The sequence below is a fragment of the Serinus canaria genome, chromosome 3 (genome assembly GCF_022539315.1).
Source record: "Serinus canaria isolate serCan28SL12 chromosome 3, serCan2020, whole genome shotgun sequence".
Classification (NCBI taxonomy): Eukaryota; Metazoa; Chordata; class Aves; order Passeriformes; family Fringillidae; genus Serinus; species Serinus canaria.
Genome location: NC_066316.1, coordinates 40,082,118 through 40,097,970, shown reverse-complemented (window position 1 = coordinate 40,097,970; position 15,853 = coordinate 40,082,118). Strand labels below are relative to the sequence as shown.

Below are 15,853 nucleotides of genomic sequence, written 5' to 3'. Positions count from 1 at the left end.
TATTTCACATATGAAATTAAATCCAGAATCTCTGGAAAAAAGTCCAGTTCCACTGTTCAATGAGTACAATGTCAGAATAAATAGAATTTCTATAGACCATTTATCTCATACTATCAGTTTTCTTTTCCTGTTAAAGGAAGTACTGCAAAAATGATCAATCTAAGGGCAAAGACCTAGCACACACAGTGAAATAAACACAGAAAATGAAATTAACTGGTTAGGTAAAGAAAAAACCCACTATGATTTTCCCTATGTTTGCAATGTCCGAAACAAATGAGATAAGACTGTCTACCCTTTTCTTTCACTGTGTTGCCTTCCTCAATAATCATTGAAGGTAGAACATCTAAACAGTTGTTTTTAGGTGGGGGTATAAATTATGACTGTGTATCATAGCCTAGTCACTGAATGCTCTGTAACTGCACGACCATTAATAACTCTTATGACAGGCCACAAGCTTGGTTCCACAATGCTGCAGTCAGCAGCAGCTAGCATGTGATAAAAGGCAAGGTCTTTAAGACTTAGATTTGGCTGATTTCAGGAAAAGTCACACCAGGCACAAACTTATTTTATGCTAAGAACCATACTTGAAGAGTTTAGAAACAGAAGAACAAAAGAAAACAAGCTATACTCAACTAAAACAATTTCCTCAAAAAAACAAAGCAAGGGCACCTGAAGCACAGAAAAGCATTTGGCCACTCCATATCTATAGACACTTTGGAGAAGCAACCAGCTAAGTGCAGTTCCATGTGTATCCGGGCCTGCACAAGCTAAACAATCACTACAGACTTCCCCTATCAATCCTGAGCCACACATGCCAGCCTAGACAGTGACACCTCTACCTCTGGGCACCCACCAGGGATGCCTCCTGCTTGTTTCACCTGCTACCATCAGAGAACCAGTGGCTCCAGTTCCTACAGTCAGAGCCTTACATTGGAGTGACCTGACTATCACCCATCCTGCCTTCCCAAGCCTTGAACTGCATCTTTCAGTGGCTAGTCAGCCAGGACAGGAAGGCCCGAGGGGGAAGCAGCCTTAGGATGCAGCACCAGGCTGTTGGATTCTGCAAGCTGCTGCTGTGAGCTGGCAAAGGGTCAGTGCTCCAAGCTGCTGCCCCATCCCTGCATTTGCCAAGGAAGACAGGGCTCAGGGTGTGCTGTCAGTGCTGGTCACCTACAGCTGGGAAGCTGCAGCTGGCTTTGAAGACAAGCAACACCCCCAGCCCAGTGTGGCGAGCTTGGCACAGTAGCTCCTCTGCAGGACTGACAGAAATAATATTTTAGTATAATCTCTACGACTTCATCGTGCTTTGTGCGCCGCACATTCCAGGACCAGATTCTACAAAGAGAAGCCCTGTTGCGGTTACGCTAAAAATTTGATGCTGAAAGTTCTCCAAAGTCAACCAAGCTATAAAAGAAGAAAGAGACTGAGACTTTCATGATTCAGTAAGATGAACATGTTAGCAGGAAAGAGGCTACTGTACTTTAGTGGATATATGGAGAAGCCAATGAGACCCAGCAGGCCAATATATTCTAGATGAAATATTATCATAAATGAGGATGTGTTTTTATTCAAAGCATCAGCTGTTTACTTTAGATTTCAGGCAGCTGGGTGGCCTCATTCAATGATTCCTTTACTTTGTTTGGCTTTGTTTTTTCTTATTAACCTTTCTATGTAATTATTAATATAACCTGTTTATGAATTGAACTTTTTTCACTGCTTGCATTGTAATTGAGATACAAGTCCATGTTTTTATTTATGTTTGCATTAGAATTTAGTATTAACTGATTGAGATAAGTGGCTTTTAAGAGTTTTAGTTCATGGCGCCCGATTCCTTTGCCATAAATTAAAATTTACAGAAATAAACTGAGCAGCCATTTTATTAACTAGAGGAACAAATGAAACCTTATTGCTGCTTCTTTTTTTTTTTTTTTTTGTCTCTATGGCACAAGTCCTACTGCTTCTCACCTCTCCCTTTCCCAAAACCTATGAAAAAAGATTGGTCACCCACTAACTATGCAAAGTTCCCTTGGGAAGTGGAACAGGCATTTTTCAGGAATAAAATTATGCCAGGCCAGCATCTTAGTTACTGAAATACCTTAATTAAAAAGTATTTAGAGGTTTTGATGAAGCAGAAAAAGTTCAACTCCCAGCATGCCCACACTACATGTACCCATCTTCACTTTCTAAGTCATATGGCTCCTTTCCTGTCTAGTCAAAGGAAAAAGATTAGCTCCTCGAAGAAAGATTCAGCACACACAGGTTAAATTCTGCTCCCAGCCTCTTCTGGAGTTTTTAATTCCCTTGACAGCAGAGCCTTAACTAGATACTAAAAGTTGGAGTAGAGTCACAGTTAGGAAATACAAGAATAGAGACATAGAGAAACCCACTAGTTAGCATAACACAGACAGAAAGGGCAAAAGGATTCATCACTTTAAGCTCCAGTCACTTTTCATTCATTCCATGTTCTTATGGAGCATGCAGAGTGCAAGCAAGCTTGCAGAATTTCTTTGCAAATTGTATACAGCCATGACTAAGATGAGACATTTAAAACAGGATCCCTCTTGTTAATGGATGAAATTTTATGAACATATGACTTTAAACATCTAATTACCCAAGGTAAGTTTTTTATATATAACAAGAAAGCACTGCTACATTTGCTTTGTTTGCCACACTTACATAATGCCAAGAATCATTCCCATGAGTAGTACAACAAATCTTCGTAATGCTTAGTAAGTAAAAGAAGGCATTAAAGTAAGCATAGCTCTCCCTACACTGTCAAGTTGTGTAAATAAGGATCAAACCTGGCATATCCCAATGCTGGGGAGGGACATCTTACAAGTGAATGGTGAGAAGCTTTGCTGCTTAGCTTTTAGTTTGAAGAACCTTGATTTTCAAGACCTACCAGTTCAAATGCCAACAAAACAATTCCAGCTTTAACAACTCCACTTATGAAAACAGAACATTAAGTAATATTAAGATGGGTATTTGTATTAAAAGATCACTTAAAATCTTATTCTAATTTTTTGTAACTCCGATGCATAAAGGGAAAGCTAACACCCTACAGCTGCTTAACAATTTGCAACTGGTACGTAAATTTCTATTATAATCTGTAAATTTTATAATCCAATGAGACTGAATGGAAAGTGCTTTGTGACTAGATTATCCCTTCTTTTTCTACAGCTGACAAGATGCCATAGGATCCAGCAACAACAGCATATGCGGCAATCTTCAGGCATTCTGAGTGGAAGGCACTTAGCACAGGAGCATAACTCAAAGTAACTGTACACTTATTTCTGGAAGTATTTTGACATTTGCAGCCAACTGCAGTCTAATAGACTGAGCTAACAGAAACAGAACTCTGCTTTTGCATATGGTAAGGACTCATTGTTTAGAAGCAATCTGGTGCCTATAATGCAATTTTGTGACAGTTCTGCACAGCGTTAACACCAGATAGTGTTTGGATGGTAGGAGCAAGCCGTGTACTCACTCGTGCGTCAGCAATGGCACATCGCTCTTTCCTTCTCTGGTTGTGACAACATCACGCTTGACGCCAAACACTTTTCCACAACTGTCTTTGGCCAGAAGATCAAAAATTTCATTATTATACACTTCTACAACAGAAACCTCAACCCAGTAACTTCCTGGTGGCTTTTCTGAAATAAGCCTGGCAAATAAAAAAAGAGAAAAAAATTTGAAGAAAAACGTCCAAAAATGTTGAAGTCAAACCCCAAATGAAGAATCTGTAAATAGAGATCTATTCTTTAATTGTAATATAATTATAATCTGATAAAAGCATTTACTCAATATCTGCAGCCTTGGAATTGCCTCATCCATATGCTAATGTTAACTTGAAGAATCAGAATATACAGTCTATTTATACTTAAGGAAGTAAATAGAATTTAATTTTCCAAACAGCTGTGCCAGCTTGTTTTTTTTACTAGCCTCCCACCTCAGGATTTTTTTTAATACCATTTCTCTACTGGCAGATATTGCACTCAGAGTATAAAATCTGGCAGAGTGCAAGCAATGAACAAAGATGAGAAACTATATCTGGAAGAAGTTATCTGTTCACAGCCTGAGAAAATCAATGAATTAAGGGCTTCTCTATTCAGGAGAGTATTTACAGTTAGACAGTTATTCTCATACAAAATTGGTTCTTTGATTTAGCTTATACCCTTCTCCAAAACAAACAAGCTTAGCTGGAAAAACTTCTAATGGTTCTTCTACTGTAACATAGCAGCATATCAGTTCAATCCTCTGTTAGGTTCAACTGAAAATATCTAAGAACCCTTAAAACAAGAACAGATTGTAGTTAAAAATTCTACTATCCTTCTTCCTTGGGACTGGGTTCTAATCTGAATCCTCTTCATTTATTCCAGTTGTCAATTTTCACAGAACTTTTCGGAACTTAATTATCTTTTGGACTCCCACAACTATGGTTGAAACATTTTCAAAAGTTTAATTAGAGTCTGAAAGCCAGATGGACAGATAACACACACTAAAACTGCATAACCTTATTGTCTTATAAAATTGGATTAAGCAGGAGAGAGACTAGAAATCTATATGAAACCTCAAGTATCAAGTGGTGGTCAGAGAAGCTATAAATATTAACCTTTTGAAGCTGAAATCTGTAATAATAAATACACTACAAGCATTATTTAATCCTTTCTATACAGTTTAAAGTGACTGCCACTGACAGAAAGCCTTTACTTAGTTTTTACCTGAACACTTCTTGGGTAGCTCGGGGAATAATTCCAAGTTCTGATTGTTCTTCTGTGGCGAATGCTAAATTCCCCTCTAACTGTGGTCCCAACATTGTGTATGTCTTCCCACTTCCAGTTTGCCCATAAGCCATGATACACACATTGTATCTGAAAAATAGAAGTGCTGTAATTTATTTTACCATTATCAAATGTGTCTGTTAGGTGGCAAGTCAAACTCCAAACAATATGGGAACACAAACAAGAAAATAAAAACACGGCCCCTGATTTCTTTCTGTAGATCTCAAAGTCTGACAGTAATTACTGTTCATAACATCACCTAAACAGATTTTATTTTTTAAGTAGAGTTGAAGGGATGCTTTTAAGTAGAAGTTTAGAGGATTCTTATCTTGGAATGATTGATGCAGTTAGACCTCCTTGCCTGCCCAACATTCAGCTTTTGCACTACTGAGCTGCTTTTTGATCAGCTCCTGAACCACTGCAGTTTACAGTACAGCATTTTAAAGTAAACCATTTCTGGGTCTGATTTGTGCTACAGTGCTGTGCTGCAAACCATTGCACTTGTAGCCTAACAGCTGGGAACTCTTCATCTCTTATAGCCTTTTTCAGGCAGGCTCATCAGTCATAGCCCTCAGAGAAGACAGCCCTAAGAATAGGAGACACAAATTTTAAACCAAGAGCACCAGTTGAGAATGAGCATGTACACAATGACTATTCTGGAACAAAGGTGGCAGGAACTGCTCTGATAAAGACAAGTAGAAAATGAAAATGTACAATATCAGTGCAGAAGAACAGACACCTATGAAACATCATCTTCTGAAGCAGACACATAAATATGTCTAATGAACAGAACTCTGAAAATGCCTCTTGGCTGCACTGAAAAGAATAGAGAAAGAATTGTTCACAGCTGTGAGTGCCATTGTGGATGTCTGTGCCACAGGGATCTGAACTGAAATGTATGAATCCTATCTAGAAAATGTGTTACTGACACAATCAGATCAAAGTCAACATCTTAAGCAAAATAAGTGGGTGGATACAGATGCAGCCAGACACAGTACTGCTTTGTATGGAGGACAAACACTGTGCTGTGCAGCTGCAGTTTTGCCCCTCCTTGGCTGTGCCTGCTCTGCTGCCCCTGCCAGCAGCTCGATGTTGACACAGTACTGTGCTAGCCAAAGCCCTGGAAGATGTGCATTTATGCTGACAGGACTGCTCTCTCCCTGGACTATCTTGTTTGTTCAGAGATACAACGTTAGCAGAACCTTTGTACACAAGAAGCGCTTCACAGTTTGCAGAAACTTCTGCTCTACTAGAGTTGCAAGAATGGGCTTGCTTCTTTTCTGCCAGGGAATAAAATTTCACTGCCTAAGCTACCTCCTCTGTGGGCAGACCTGAAACAGCTGCTTTTGATTATCTGATGCTTTTCCTCATATCAAAAATGTAGTTTCAAGCACATGCCAACATATTTGAATGAACATCCCTCATCTAATTGTTTTAAATGTATGGTTTCAAGTCATGAAATATTTACATGCATATTAAACATGCCTAGAAGCAATTATTTCAGGAGGATTATTTTGAAAGCTTTCACTTATTGGAAAGAAATGTGGGCTGATAAGCCACACACAGAAAATACCGGGGTACCTTTTCTGGGAATGTCAAGTCAAAGTTGCAGTCAATGAATCTATAGTAAGGTCCCTCCAGATTTTAGCATGCACTGCAGAGTATAAAATAGGAGTCTAGTCATAGATTTGATGAAGTAAAGGAGATGATATAACTGTAATTGAAAACAAAGAGCACTACAGTAAAATTAAATGTGATAGCAATTAGGGCAGTAAATCTGAAATGAGGGATTTCTTGAAATATTCACTGCTGACACAACTCAGTAGAAAAGCTCACACTAATTTTTATAGTTTTTAGCAAGACTAACCATAAGTAATTTTCACAGTTCCACCCCTCATACACACTGTCTGGCCAGCCTGTAACTTATTGAGACTTCTAGCCCTATTTCAAAATTAAATAGATCTTTAGAACCTAAAGAGGAGCCAGATGTTTTTCCTTAGGAAAAGCTGAATTAGTCTTCTTAGAAGTCTCTCCAAAAGGACTTTCCTGTAGTCCAGTTGTTTAAATTTTCCTTAACTGCTGCTAGTTATAAGACAGTAAGCACCATGGACAAAATAGTTCTGACAAGATACAGATTATATGATTAGAAATTAAGTGGGCAGAGGATTGTAACATTGAAGACAGAGGTGCAAGTCAGGTATCAATCAGCTGTAACTTCTCTGCCAAAGCCAAAAAAGTGTTTCAATCAGCCCAAATGAGATAAAACTGGCCAAAGCAGTATCATATCTAAGCAGGTACAGGAGATAATGAACTTCAGGGGGATTCAACAATAGGACAAGCAGCAGGTTACTTTATTTTTATCTATATAGTAGTTATTTATTATAGTTTACTTCATTTGAGTTCTAGCTCCAGCATAAAGCTTTCAAATAGAGAAGTCTGAAGATTTTTTACTATGATTCACCTATGTGCCCTGATATTTTTCCTTCTCCACTTTATTATATATAACTGTTATAGACTTCTTTAGACAAGTTCTTATTGTCAAGCTAAAATACCAAATAGTTTTGTAGCACTTCTCTCCTGAAAAGATCGTGGGTGTTCACTCTAGCAAAGTTACCTCTAGGAGAGAACACTGTTAAAGGAAATGAAAAGAGGAGAAATTAATTCTTTAAAATAAACAAATAAGTTGGATTCTTCAATGCTGTAAAGAAAAGAAGTTATCCTCCTCCCCTGTTTGCCCTGTATGGCTCACGGTAAACTTTGAAGCCTGCTATACTTCATCTGGTTTACATATGGAACAATCTTTTCTTCCTGTATATTTGTACTGAAAAATGAAACAATCCATTAAGAAAGAAAAACATAAAAAAAATAAGGAAAAGGAGAGAACACTCCCTTCTACTTGAGCTAAAAGTTGTTACAGACCACTTTGGAACCCAGACTAAAACAATCAGGAGCAGCAAAGAAGTTCAAGGTTCAGTCTCAGTAGGTCTGCTTCCCATTTACAGTGGAAAGGCTGCTGTGCTCATATGCACAGACTCGCCTTTCCTGAGAATCTGCTTCTGTTTAAACGGCACTTCTGGAAGAACAAGACAGGTCTTTTGTTTTCAATAACAGAACATTTCCTAACTGAATACAAAAATCTTAGCTTTTAGGACAGGATTCTCCCCATGTAAAAATTAGTAAGTACAGCAGATCAAGGTACAGATCAGATATGTCTGAAGACACTTAAGGGACCTGTTCAACCAAGGCAAAAATATGATCATTGCAAAAGGAAAAGTAGGGAGAGAAAGCAGTAGTTTTAAGACTTCTTTAAACTGCTGCAATAAAGTGGTTCCCTAGGTTGGTCAGCTAAAGAAACTGAAGTTATTCATCACTGGTAAACAAGAATAATGCAATCTATGACTTCCCTCAGCCAGGGAGCCCTTGGGGGCCTCTCTGTGGCATATGGAATTCCCAATATTCAGAGTATCCTTAAGATACTTCTTCCAGGATGCTTTTAACAAAAGGAACTTTGGAAACTTCCATGTGCAGGTTGCTGGGAACAAGGATTCCCACTGTTCAACTATGCCACTGTGAATAGAAAGGGACTATCTTTTCCTCTCCAGGGAGTGAAAGGTCCATGACAACCCTACCACATAATTAAGTGGTATTGGAACAGGGATGAAAAAGGAGCAGAAAGAAAGTTACGTCTAAAATTCAGCTTAAACCTCAAGGATTATGACAATATGCACATCAAAGCCTCTTTGCAAGAGTAGCTTAAGTTGGCTCAGTAGTTATTAAAAAAAAAAAAATCACGTTTTATGAGCTTCAGTAGCTAGAAGTAATTCCATGTATTTGTTAGTGCTTGTTACTGATCAGTTTTGTATTCAAACCAGAATTCTGTTTTACCCCAGTGCCTGAAGGAGCAGTAGAATGACTGACAATGCTCAGTTCTGGATCACCAGGAATCGACTGCACCACCTCCTATGGCCTGTGCTGGACACAAAGCCAGAACAGAGAGTGGCCCTGGCAGGCCTTTCACATTGCACACAATGTTCACAGTGAGCACACTGTTGGAAAAGATGTATCATACAATGTCTGCAGCTAGAAAAGTTATAAAGCATAACCTAAAGAACACAAAGAAAAAATACAACATCTTCCATTAGAAACATCAGTTTGACAGAAGCAGGTCAGAGGAAAAAACTGGGATTTTTTTTTATTTTTACAAATTTTTCTGCTCTGCTAAATTTTGTAAACCATAGTTTCACTGCTTATACAGAGAAACACCATTCACTTGGTGCTGGATAGAAAGAAAACAGGAAAATGGAACTGCAAAGCCATAAAACTTGACTAGATCACCATTATTAAATATTTTTTAAATTGATAGATTTCAGTAGATTATTGTGCTTTAGCATTCTTACTGCAACCTTTTAACTTACCCATCCAGGAGAGATGTTAGCAAAGGGGCCACATCTGCAAATACTGCATCTTGAGACTCCAAATCATTGTAAACTCTGAGGAACAAAGCGCAATGATTAACCAAAGGAAAATATAAATATTGTCACAAGAACACAGACCACAGAAAATGTAGGCCAGTGACATATAATCTGAGACCTGCTGACATTTCTGTGACACAGAACTGAAAATATGAACTCCAAAGTCCTCACTCACATTTTGGGAGCAGCTGTTGTCTGTTTTGGGGAGAACAACACATAGGTGTACCCTTGTGGATTGAGCTCATCCTAAAACTCCTGCCTGCCCCTCTGGCACACAGAGTCTGTTTTTAGGCTGTATTGGATCCCTGTAACTTTTTCACACCTACTAGAATGTGAAATAGCCCTGCTGCCTGGGATTCCTATGTACCAGTTTATGGAAGACAGTGGCCAGGTTGTACTGCTCTTTAGATGTGGGTAAAGTTCGGGGGCAGGAGGAAGAAAAGGTACAAAGACTGCAAACTTGCTGAGGACTTGTCTCAGAAGACTCAGAAGCACAGCAGAAATCAGAATGCTCCTGAAGATAATGTTTACAGATGCACTATCTTTGTGGGCAATATCAACTTAAGGTATTTCCATCCCCACTCCTGATGAACTACCTACTCTGAAATCAACACTTCTCACTCAAGGGAAGACTTTCTTTTACATAATGAGGTGCAGACCTTTTGAAACAGAATGGAAGACAATTAAATTGCATGAGTTATTCTACCTCTTAAAAAAGAGCAACGATATTTCAATACATGGGCCAATACAATGATGTCTGAAACAACTCCATGTGTTTTTTGAATGCAAGGAGGAAAAAAAACCCCAACAGTTATCTTCAAAGAAATCTTTCCTCCAACCCTTTCAGGTTTCTACAACATAAAATCAAGACCTGAAAATAGGAAATCATCAGAGAGAGGAAATTCTGATCATAAAACACGGATATCCTAGCTCATTCATTTCTTCTGCAGCACACCAAAAATTTGTCCACCCCAAGATTACAGCCTGCAGCACCCATTGTTTATACAAGATGAACAGAATCTAAAACATGAATGTCTACCCACAGTTAAATATTTGAGGTATGAATGTTTATCTTTTGAAAAAGTTTCCTTTTCTGGTATCTTTCTGTGGCAATTTTTTTTTTTTTTGTCTAGCTCAGTTTTCCAATAGATGATATATGCTCTTTATAGCTCATAGCAAAATGGCTAATTAGAAACAGGAACAGTACACCAGTACACTTCCCTTAACAGTATCCCACAAATGGTACAGTATACTACAGGGTTAACTGAATAAAGACACAGTGTACTCTTCAGCATTTACTCAAACCTCTTTGTATATCTGACCATGATCTGTCTGGTACAGTCTATAGACTGCACAAATAGAGTTTTTGTATTCATGCTCTCCATAAATAAGTTTATACAGAGGGATCACTGATAAACAGATACAGAATTGGAGCCAATGCACTGAACTCAGCATTTTTCCTGACAACAGCCAGAGGAAGGAGCAAGAAACAGTATGGTGGTCAGTGACACAACAATTCATCTCTGTGCTTCATCCTAACCCTTAAAAGTTGTATACTGGCCTCAAAACTGAAATATGAGTTAAATCTCTGTTTCAAAAAAAATATTATTAGAACTAGCATTCAGTTTCTTTCTGCACCTTGCTAAATTCTTGGGCCAGAGCAACATCCTGTGGCAATGTGTTCCACGGACTAATTGTAAGCTGCATGAAAACATACTCGCTATAATAAGGAAAGAAGCATTTCTGGCTTGATAGACAAATACTGCTTGTGTTGCCATTCCATTGATGTGCCATCATAGTGCACTGAGAAACCAACAAATATGCAGGGATGTGGCACAGTTTGGACTGGGAGGACACAGGCACTGAATACTCTGTCCCTGCTTTGCATGCACATGAGCATATGCTTCAGTAAACTTTGCACATCCAATCTGCAAGGTCAATATTAAAGAGCAAAAGCACTTCCAAACACTTTTCTCTGCTTCATCTATTATCAGCAATTAATGAAATATTAATTAGCAACCAGTTCTCCATCTTAACCAACTAGGTCTCTCACTCAGTATGTGTTGAAGTATCACATCAAAACATCTCAGAGCTACTATGTAAAATTAAAAAAAGAGAAAATGCTAAGAAAGGCATTTCAAAGATTAAAACATTCATAGTTGATGACTTCTGTTGCCTAAGAAAGTAAACACATTGCTACTGGCCACAACCCAGGCTAGAATCAATCAGTCTTAGCAGTTCATTTGCTCAGCAAAGTAGAATCACAGAATCAATTAGCTTGGAAAAGACCTCCAAGGCCATCAAGTCCAACCTTTGGCTGAATGCCACCTTGTCAACTAACCCAGTAGGTGTCACATCCAGTTGTTTCTTGAACACTTCCAGGGATGGTGACTCCACCACCTCCCTGGGCAACCTGTTCCATAGCTGAAGCACCCTCTCTGTGCAGAAAATCTCCTTGACATCCAACCTGAGCATAGGCTGGACACATATCTAAGCCTTAGTGCAGCCTGAGGCCATTTCTTCCAAGTACAGCCACAGCTGGGGTCAGTACAGCTAGGGCAGGGTGAGGCTCTGGTAGCTGATCCAAGGAAAGGCACGTGATTCGACCTTACAGTAACTACTCAAATGTTTACTCGACTTCCTGAAGGGGCTTTACTGCCACTACTTAGCTGCTGTGGTTCAAATGCTATCCATACTGAAATAAAGTGGTTTAAAGTAGTCTTGAACTAGTTTATGCTACACTGTAACCACAGCCTTGGCTGAAGCATGGACACCCACTTCATTAGCTATCTGAAACCATGAAAGATGCCTCAAATCCAAAGAATCTCTGTCTAAAACCCCATGTATTTTTACCCGAATGATAGATTTGTCCCTGTGCACTGATTAATGTGAATTTCACATTGAAAATTCTGAGCTTCCTTTTTATTTTGCTAACTGATTTGCCAATAAAATTATAAAAACATAACATGTTGAAAGCTGGAATTTTCTTCCTGAGCTGAAATCAAATATTTTGACATTTATTAGTTCCATAAAACATTGCTAAAAAAAATAAACATTCTAGAGTTCATAAGAAACATATGCTTTTCTGTTTATAAAAAAATAGCTGTACTGGGACACTAAGAAAACATTCCTGGAGAACTGCATTCTTTGGGGGATTTACATTTTTTTTAACCCTTTTCCTGATTACCAGAATCTACACCACATTTCCAGAATCACAGCATCTCTGGAGTAGTGTGTCAATACCATTAACTGTGCTGCTTTATGGAGCTGAATTCCAGCATTATACTTCAACTGGTATGGCTGGGTTAGGTACAGCGGAAGAGTGAAAGGAATTACTTTCAGTAGCTTCGCAACGTGAGGGGGCCATGTACCCTAAGAAAGCTCATATGCCTTGAATCAAAGAAGTCCTATAACCTGTGGGATCAGTAAAGCTTCCCCAAGATCTGCATTATCTCAGGATTTTTCAAGTGTTTGGTGGCCTGCATGACACAGTCCCTAATCTCCTGGGAGGAGAAAACTGCAGCACTTTACAAGAACACCTTGAGGAAAGGGTAAATGACTAACCATGTTAAGCAAACCTACAGGAATTTCGGCTGAACAAGCTCAGACATTAAGTTTAAACCAGGACAGATAATTCATGCTGGGTACTCCTGACTTTAAATCAAGTTTTGCCTTCAAGCAAGGAAGCATGAAATTGTCCTCCTGTATTCTGTTTCTAGAGGGTTTTGCATCATGGTTCAGGGCAGACAGCCTTCCGAGTCATTGCAATATACAGATTCAAAGTTTGCATTAGAAAGAGGCATTGGGGTAAAATTTTGTATTTCATCATTTACAGAGTTCTCATTATACTATTTAACTCTTCATTCCTGTTTTCAGAGGTCCAAGTCAGCACTATTTTGACAGAACAGAAGGCACCCTTCAGCCTGAATCCCAGCAGTTTTCTGTCTCACTGATAGAGACTGGCAGTGACTCCAGTGTCCCATTAAAGCCCTCATCACACATGGTGCATTCAAAATCCGATTCATCTGTGTGGATTTTTGAGCATCTAATATAGAAAGTAGTCCCTGTAGCCTTTCCTTTGGGGAGCACTGAGTCCCATGCCACTGCTCTGCCTTCCTGCCTTTGGTCAGGCTGTTAGAACATCAGCTCATACAAGTGCTCAGTCCAGTTTCTGCCAAAGTCATGCTCTATATCTAATGCTGGAATCTTGCAATCCACCTCAATTCATAGAACCATTGAATTGTCTGGGTTTTAATGAACCTTTAAAGGTCACCTAGTCCAATCCCCCTGCAATGAGCAAGGACATCAACTAGATCAGGTTGCTCAGAGTCCCATATCACCTGACCTCAGGTGTTTCCAGGAATCTGATCTCTAGTCCCTCTCTGGGAAACCTATTCCAGCATTTCACTGCATTCATCGTGAAAATATTCTTCCTTATATCTAGTCTCAATCAACCCTCTTTTAGTTTAAAACCATTACTCTCCTGTTCCTATTGCAACAGGCCCAACTAAAAAGTTTGGCCCCATTTTCTTATGAGCTCCCTCTAAGTACGGGAAGGCAAACAAGGCTTCCTTACCTTTAAAACATTCTGCTACATAGCAACATGTTGCAAGGATCAGGACAGCTACTCACATTGTGAAAAGAGTCAAGTAAGTATCTATAAAGGTTTCAAACCCAGGCCTATCAGTAGTCTTTACTGAGAGGGAAGACTGTTATCCATTCAGTGAAATGCATTATTCTGTCCTGGGAAGAACATAATTATCACACTAAAAAAACCCCAAGAATTTTCCTCCCACCTGCCCTACTCAAAAATCCCAACCAAAAAGAGCATTACCCTCTAGCTAATGTCTACTAAAAATATTAGTCTTCACTACACAAATCTTCCAGCAATTCAGGTTACCAGATTGCTATACAGGACTACCCACCTCTCAAACTGAAAAGTCTTGTTTACTGAGGCATGACCAGGACGGCTACACTTGACAAGGACAGTTTCCTAAGAGGAAAGAATAAATTGTCTATAGTTAATATCACAGGCATACGCACAAAACCAAATATCTATCAATATTAATGTATCAGGTGACAGCTTTAAGGACCAGGAAGTCCAAGCAGCAGTCACCAGTTCATGAGGGTTTAGGGCATGCTTAATGCAGTGAACTTGCAAAACCATAAGAAAGGCTCTCAAAACCCCTTCAAGTTATTAAATAACAACCAACACAAAACAGGCACTTAAGTTCAAGAGAAAGATCCAAACCCTTACCTGAACTTTTTATTGGACCTAGAAAGTCACAGGCGAGCAAACGCAAGCTCCCCAACTGCCACTACAGGCACAAAAAAATTGCAAAAAAGAGGTTTTTTTTTATTGTTGGGCAAATTTTCACAGTGCCTTTTCAGATTGATTTTATAGATAGCTCTGTGTAGAACTAAGCAAAAGATGCACATTTTATTAAGTAACATGGTAGTCCACAACTAAGAGAAAGAGCTGCACTTCCACAAGCTGTAGAATTCCACGAGTTTTTAGTGGAATGCACTTTCCAGATGAGTTATACAGTAACTTTGTAAGTCTGACAAATATGTAAGCGGCCCTTTAAACTATTACCAGAGTACAATCACAGCAGTCTGATGTGGCTTAGCTAGCAAATTCTGTGCTCTTCTGCTCCTCATGGCAAATGTTGCTTAATTGCTGAGAAAAGCAAAGAAAAAAACTATGTGGGGGCTTACAACAAATGGGGGGGAAGCTCTCTGGCACACAAAATATTTCATCCAATTCAAAGATATTTTCTAGCTTACTAACCTGTGGTTATATTACTGCATTTGATGGGAATGCTGAAATTCCGAATGTGCTTCAGACAAGTGGGTTGGAGTGCTGAATGAGTGGCCTGAAATAAGTATTGCCACAGACTGAAGTTATAAAGAGCTGAGCAAATAATCGCGTAACAGTGTGCAAAACGCTAATAAATGTCAAATTTCTTCCTTTCAGTTGATGAGTATTTCTACCTCTTTGGAGAAGAGAAATGTATAATTATCAAACTAATGATGACAAAACACTTCCTGTACAGAATGAGCTATGTATTGGCAAATTTAGCTGAGTACAGATGTCATTACAACACTGCTGCTAAATGGCCTGACACAAAAAATTCTAATAGGATCAGTAACCAACAGGCTACATGGGAAGAAAAAAGGAAAAAAACTGAAAAATATATAGAATGACAAAATAAATTTCTGATTCAGATATCTAATGTACTTGCAGACAAGCTTTCTCTAAGGTGAGAAATAAGAGAAAAAAAAACCCTATTTGCATAACATAGAAACAAAAGAATTGACTGTTAACAGGCAGAAATTTCATATGAGCATTTGTAATGACCATGTCCAGTCAGGCTTTGAATATCTCTAAAGATGGAGATCCAAACCCTCTCTGGACAACTTGTGCCAGCGTTTGACCACCCTCACAGCTTCTTCTCACGTTTAGGCTGAATTTCCTATATTTCTCATTCCCCCTTGGGCTGTCACCACCAGAAACAGTCTATGCATTCAGTACCTCCTCATCTGCTCATTTTCTCAGGTATTGACAATACCAGCACTGTTCAGTGTCCTAATCTGTAT

The 15,853-nt window shown here is 38.9% G+C and overlaps 2 protein-coding genes across 4 annotated transcripts in view; one reads left to right on the top strand and one right to left on the bottom strand.

Moving 5' to 3' along the window:
• The window catches only part of DACT2 (dishevelled binding antagonist of beta catenin 2), a 420,082-nt gene that overhangs the window by 226,492 nt on the left and 177,737 nt on the right, over positions 1-15,853 (top strand). The window lies entirely within an intron of this gene.
• Positions 1-15,853, bottom strand: part of KIF25 (kinesin family member 25) — a 39,969-nt gene that overhangs the window by 7,411 nt on the left and 16,705 nt on the right. For all 3 annotated transcript variants that reach the window (XM_009092885.3, XM_050972648.1, XM_030236383.2), the window contains exons 8-11: positions 14,179-14,246; positions 9,197-9,271; positions 4,722-4,871; positions 3,488-3,664 (exon numbers count right to left, since the gene is read on the bottom strand). In XM_009092885.3, coding sequence (XP_009091133.2) covers positions 3,488-3,664; positions 4,722-4,871; positions 9,197-9,271; positions 14,179-14,246 — 470 coding nt within the window. The remainder of the gene's footprint in view (positions 1-3,487; positions 3,665-4,721; positions 4,872-9,196; positions 9,272-14,178; positions 14,247-15,853) is intronic.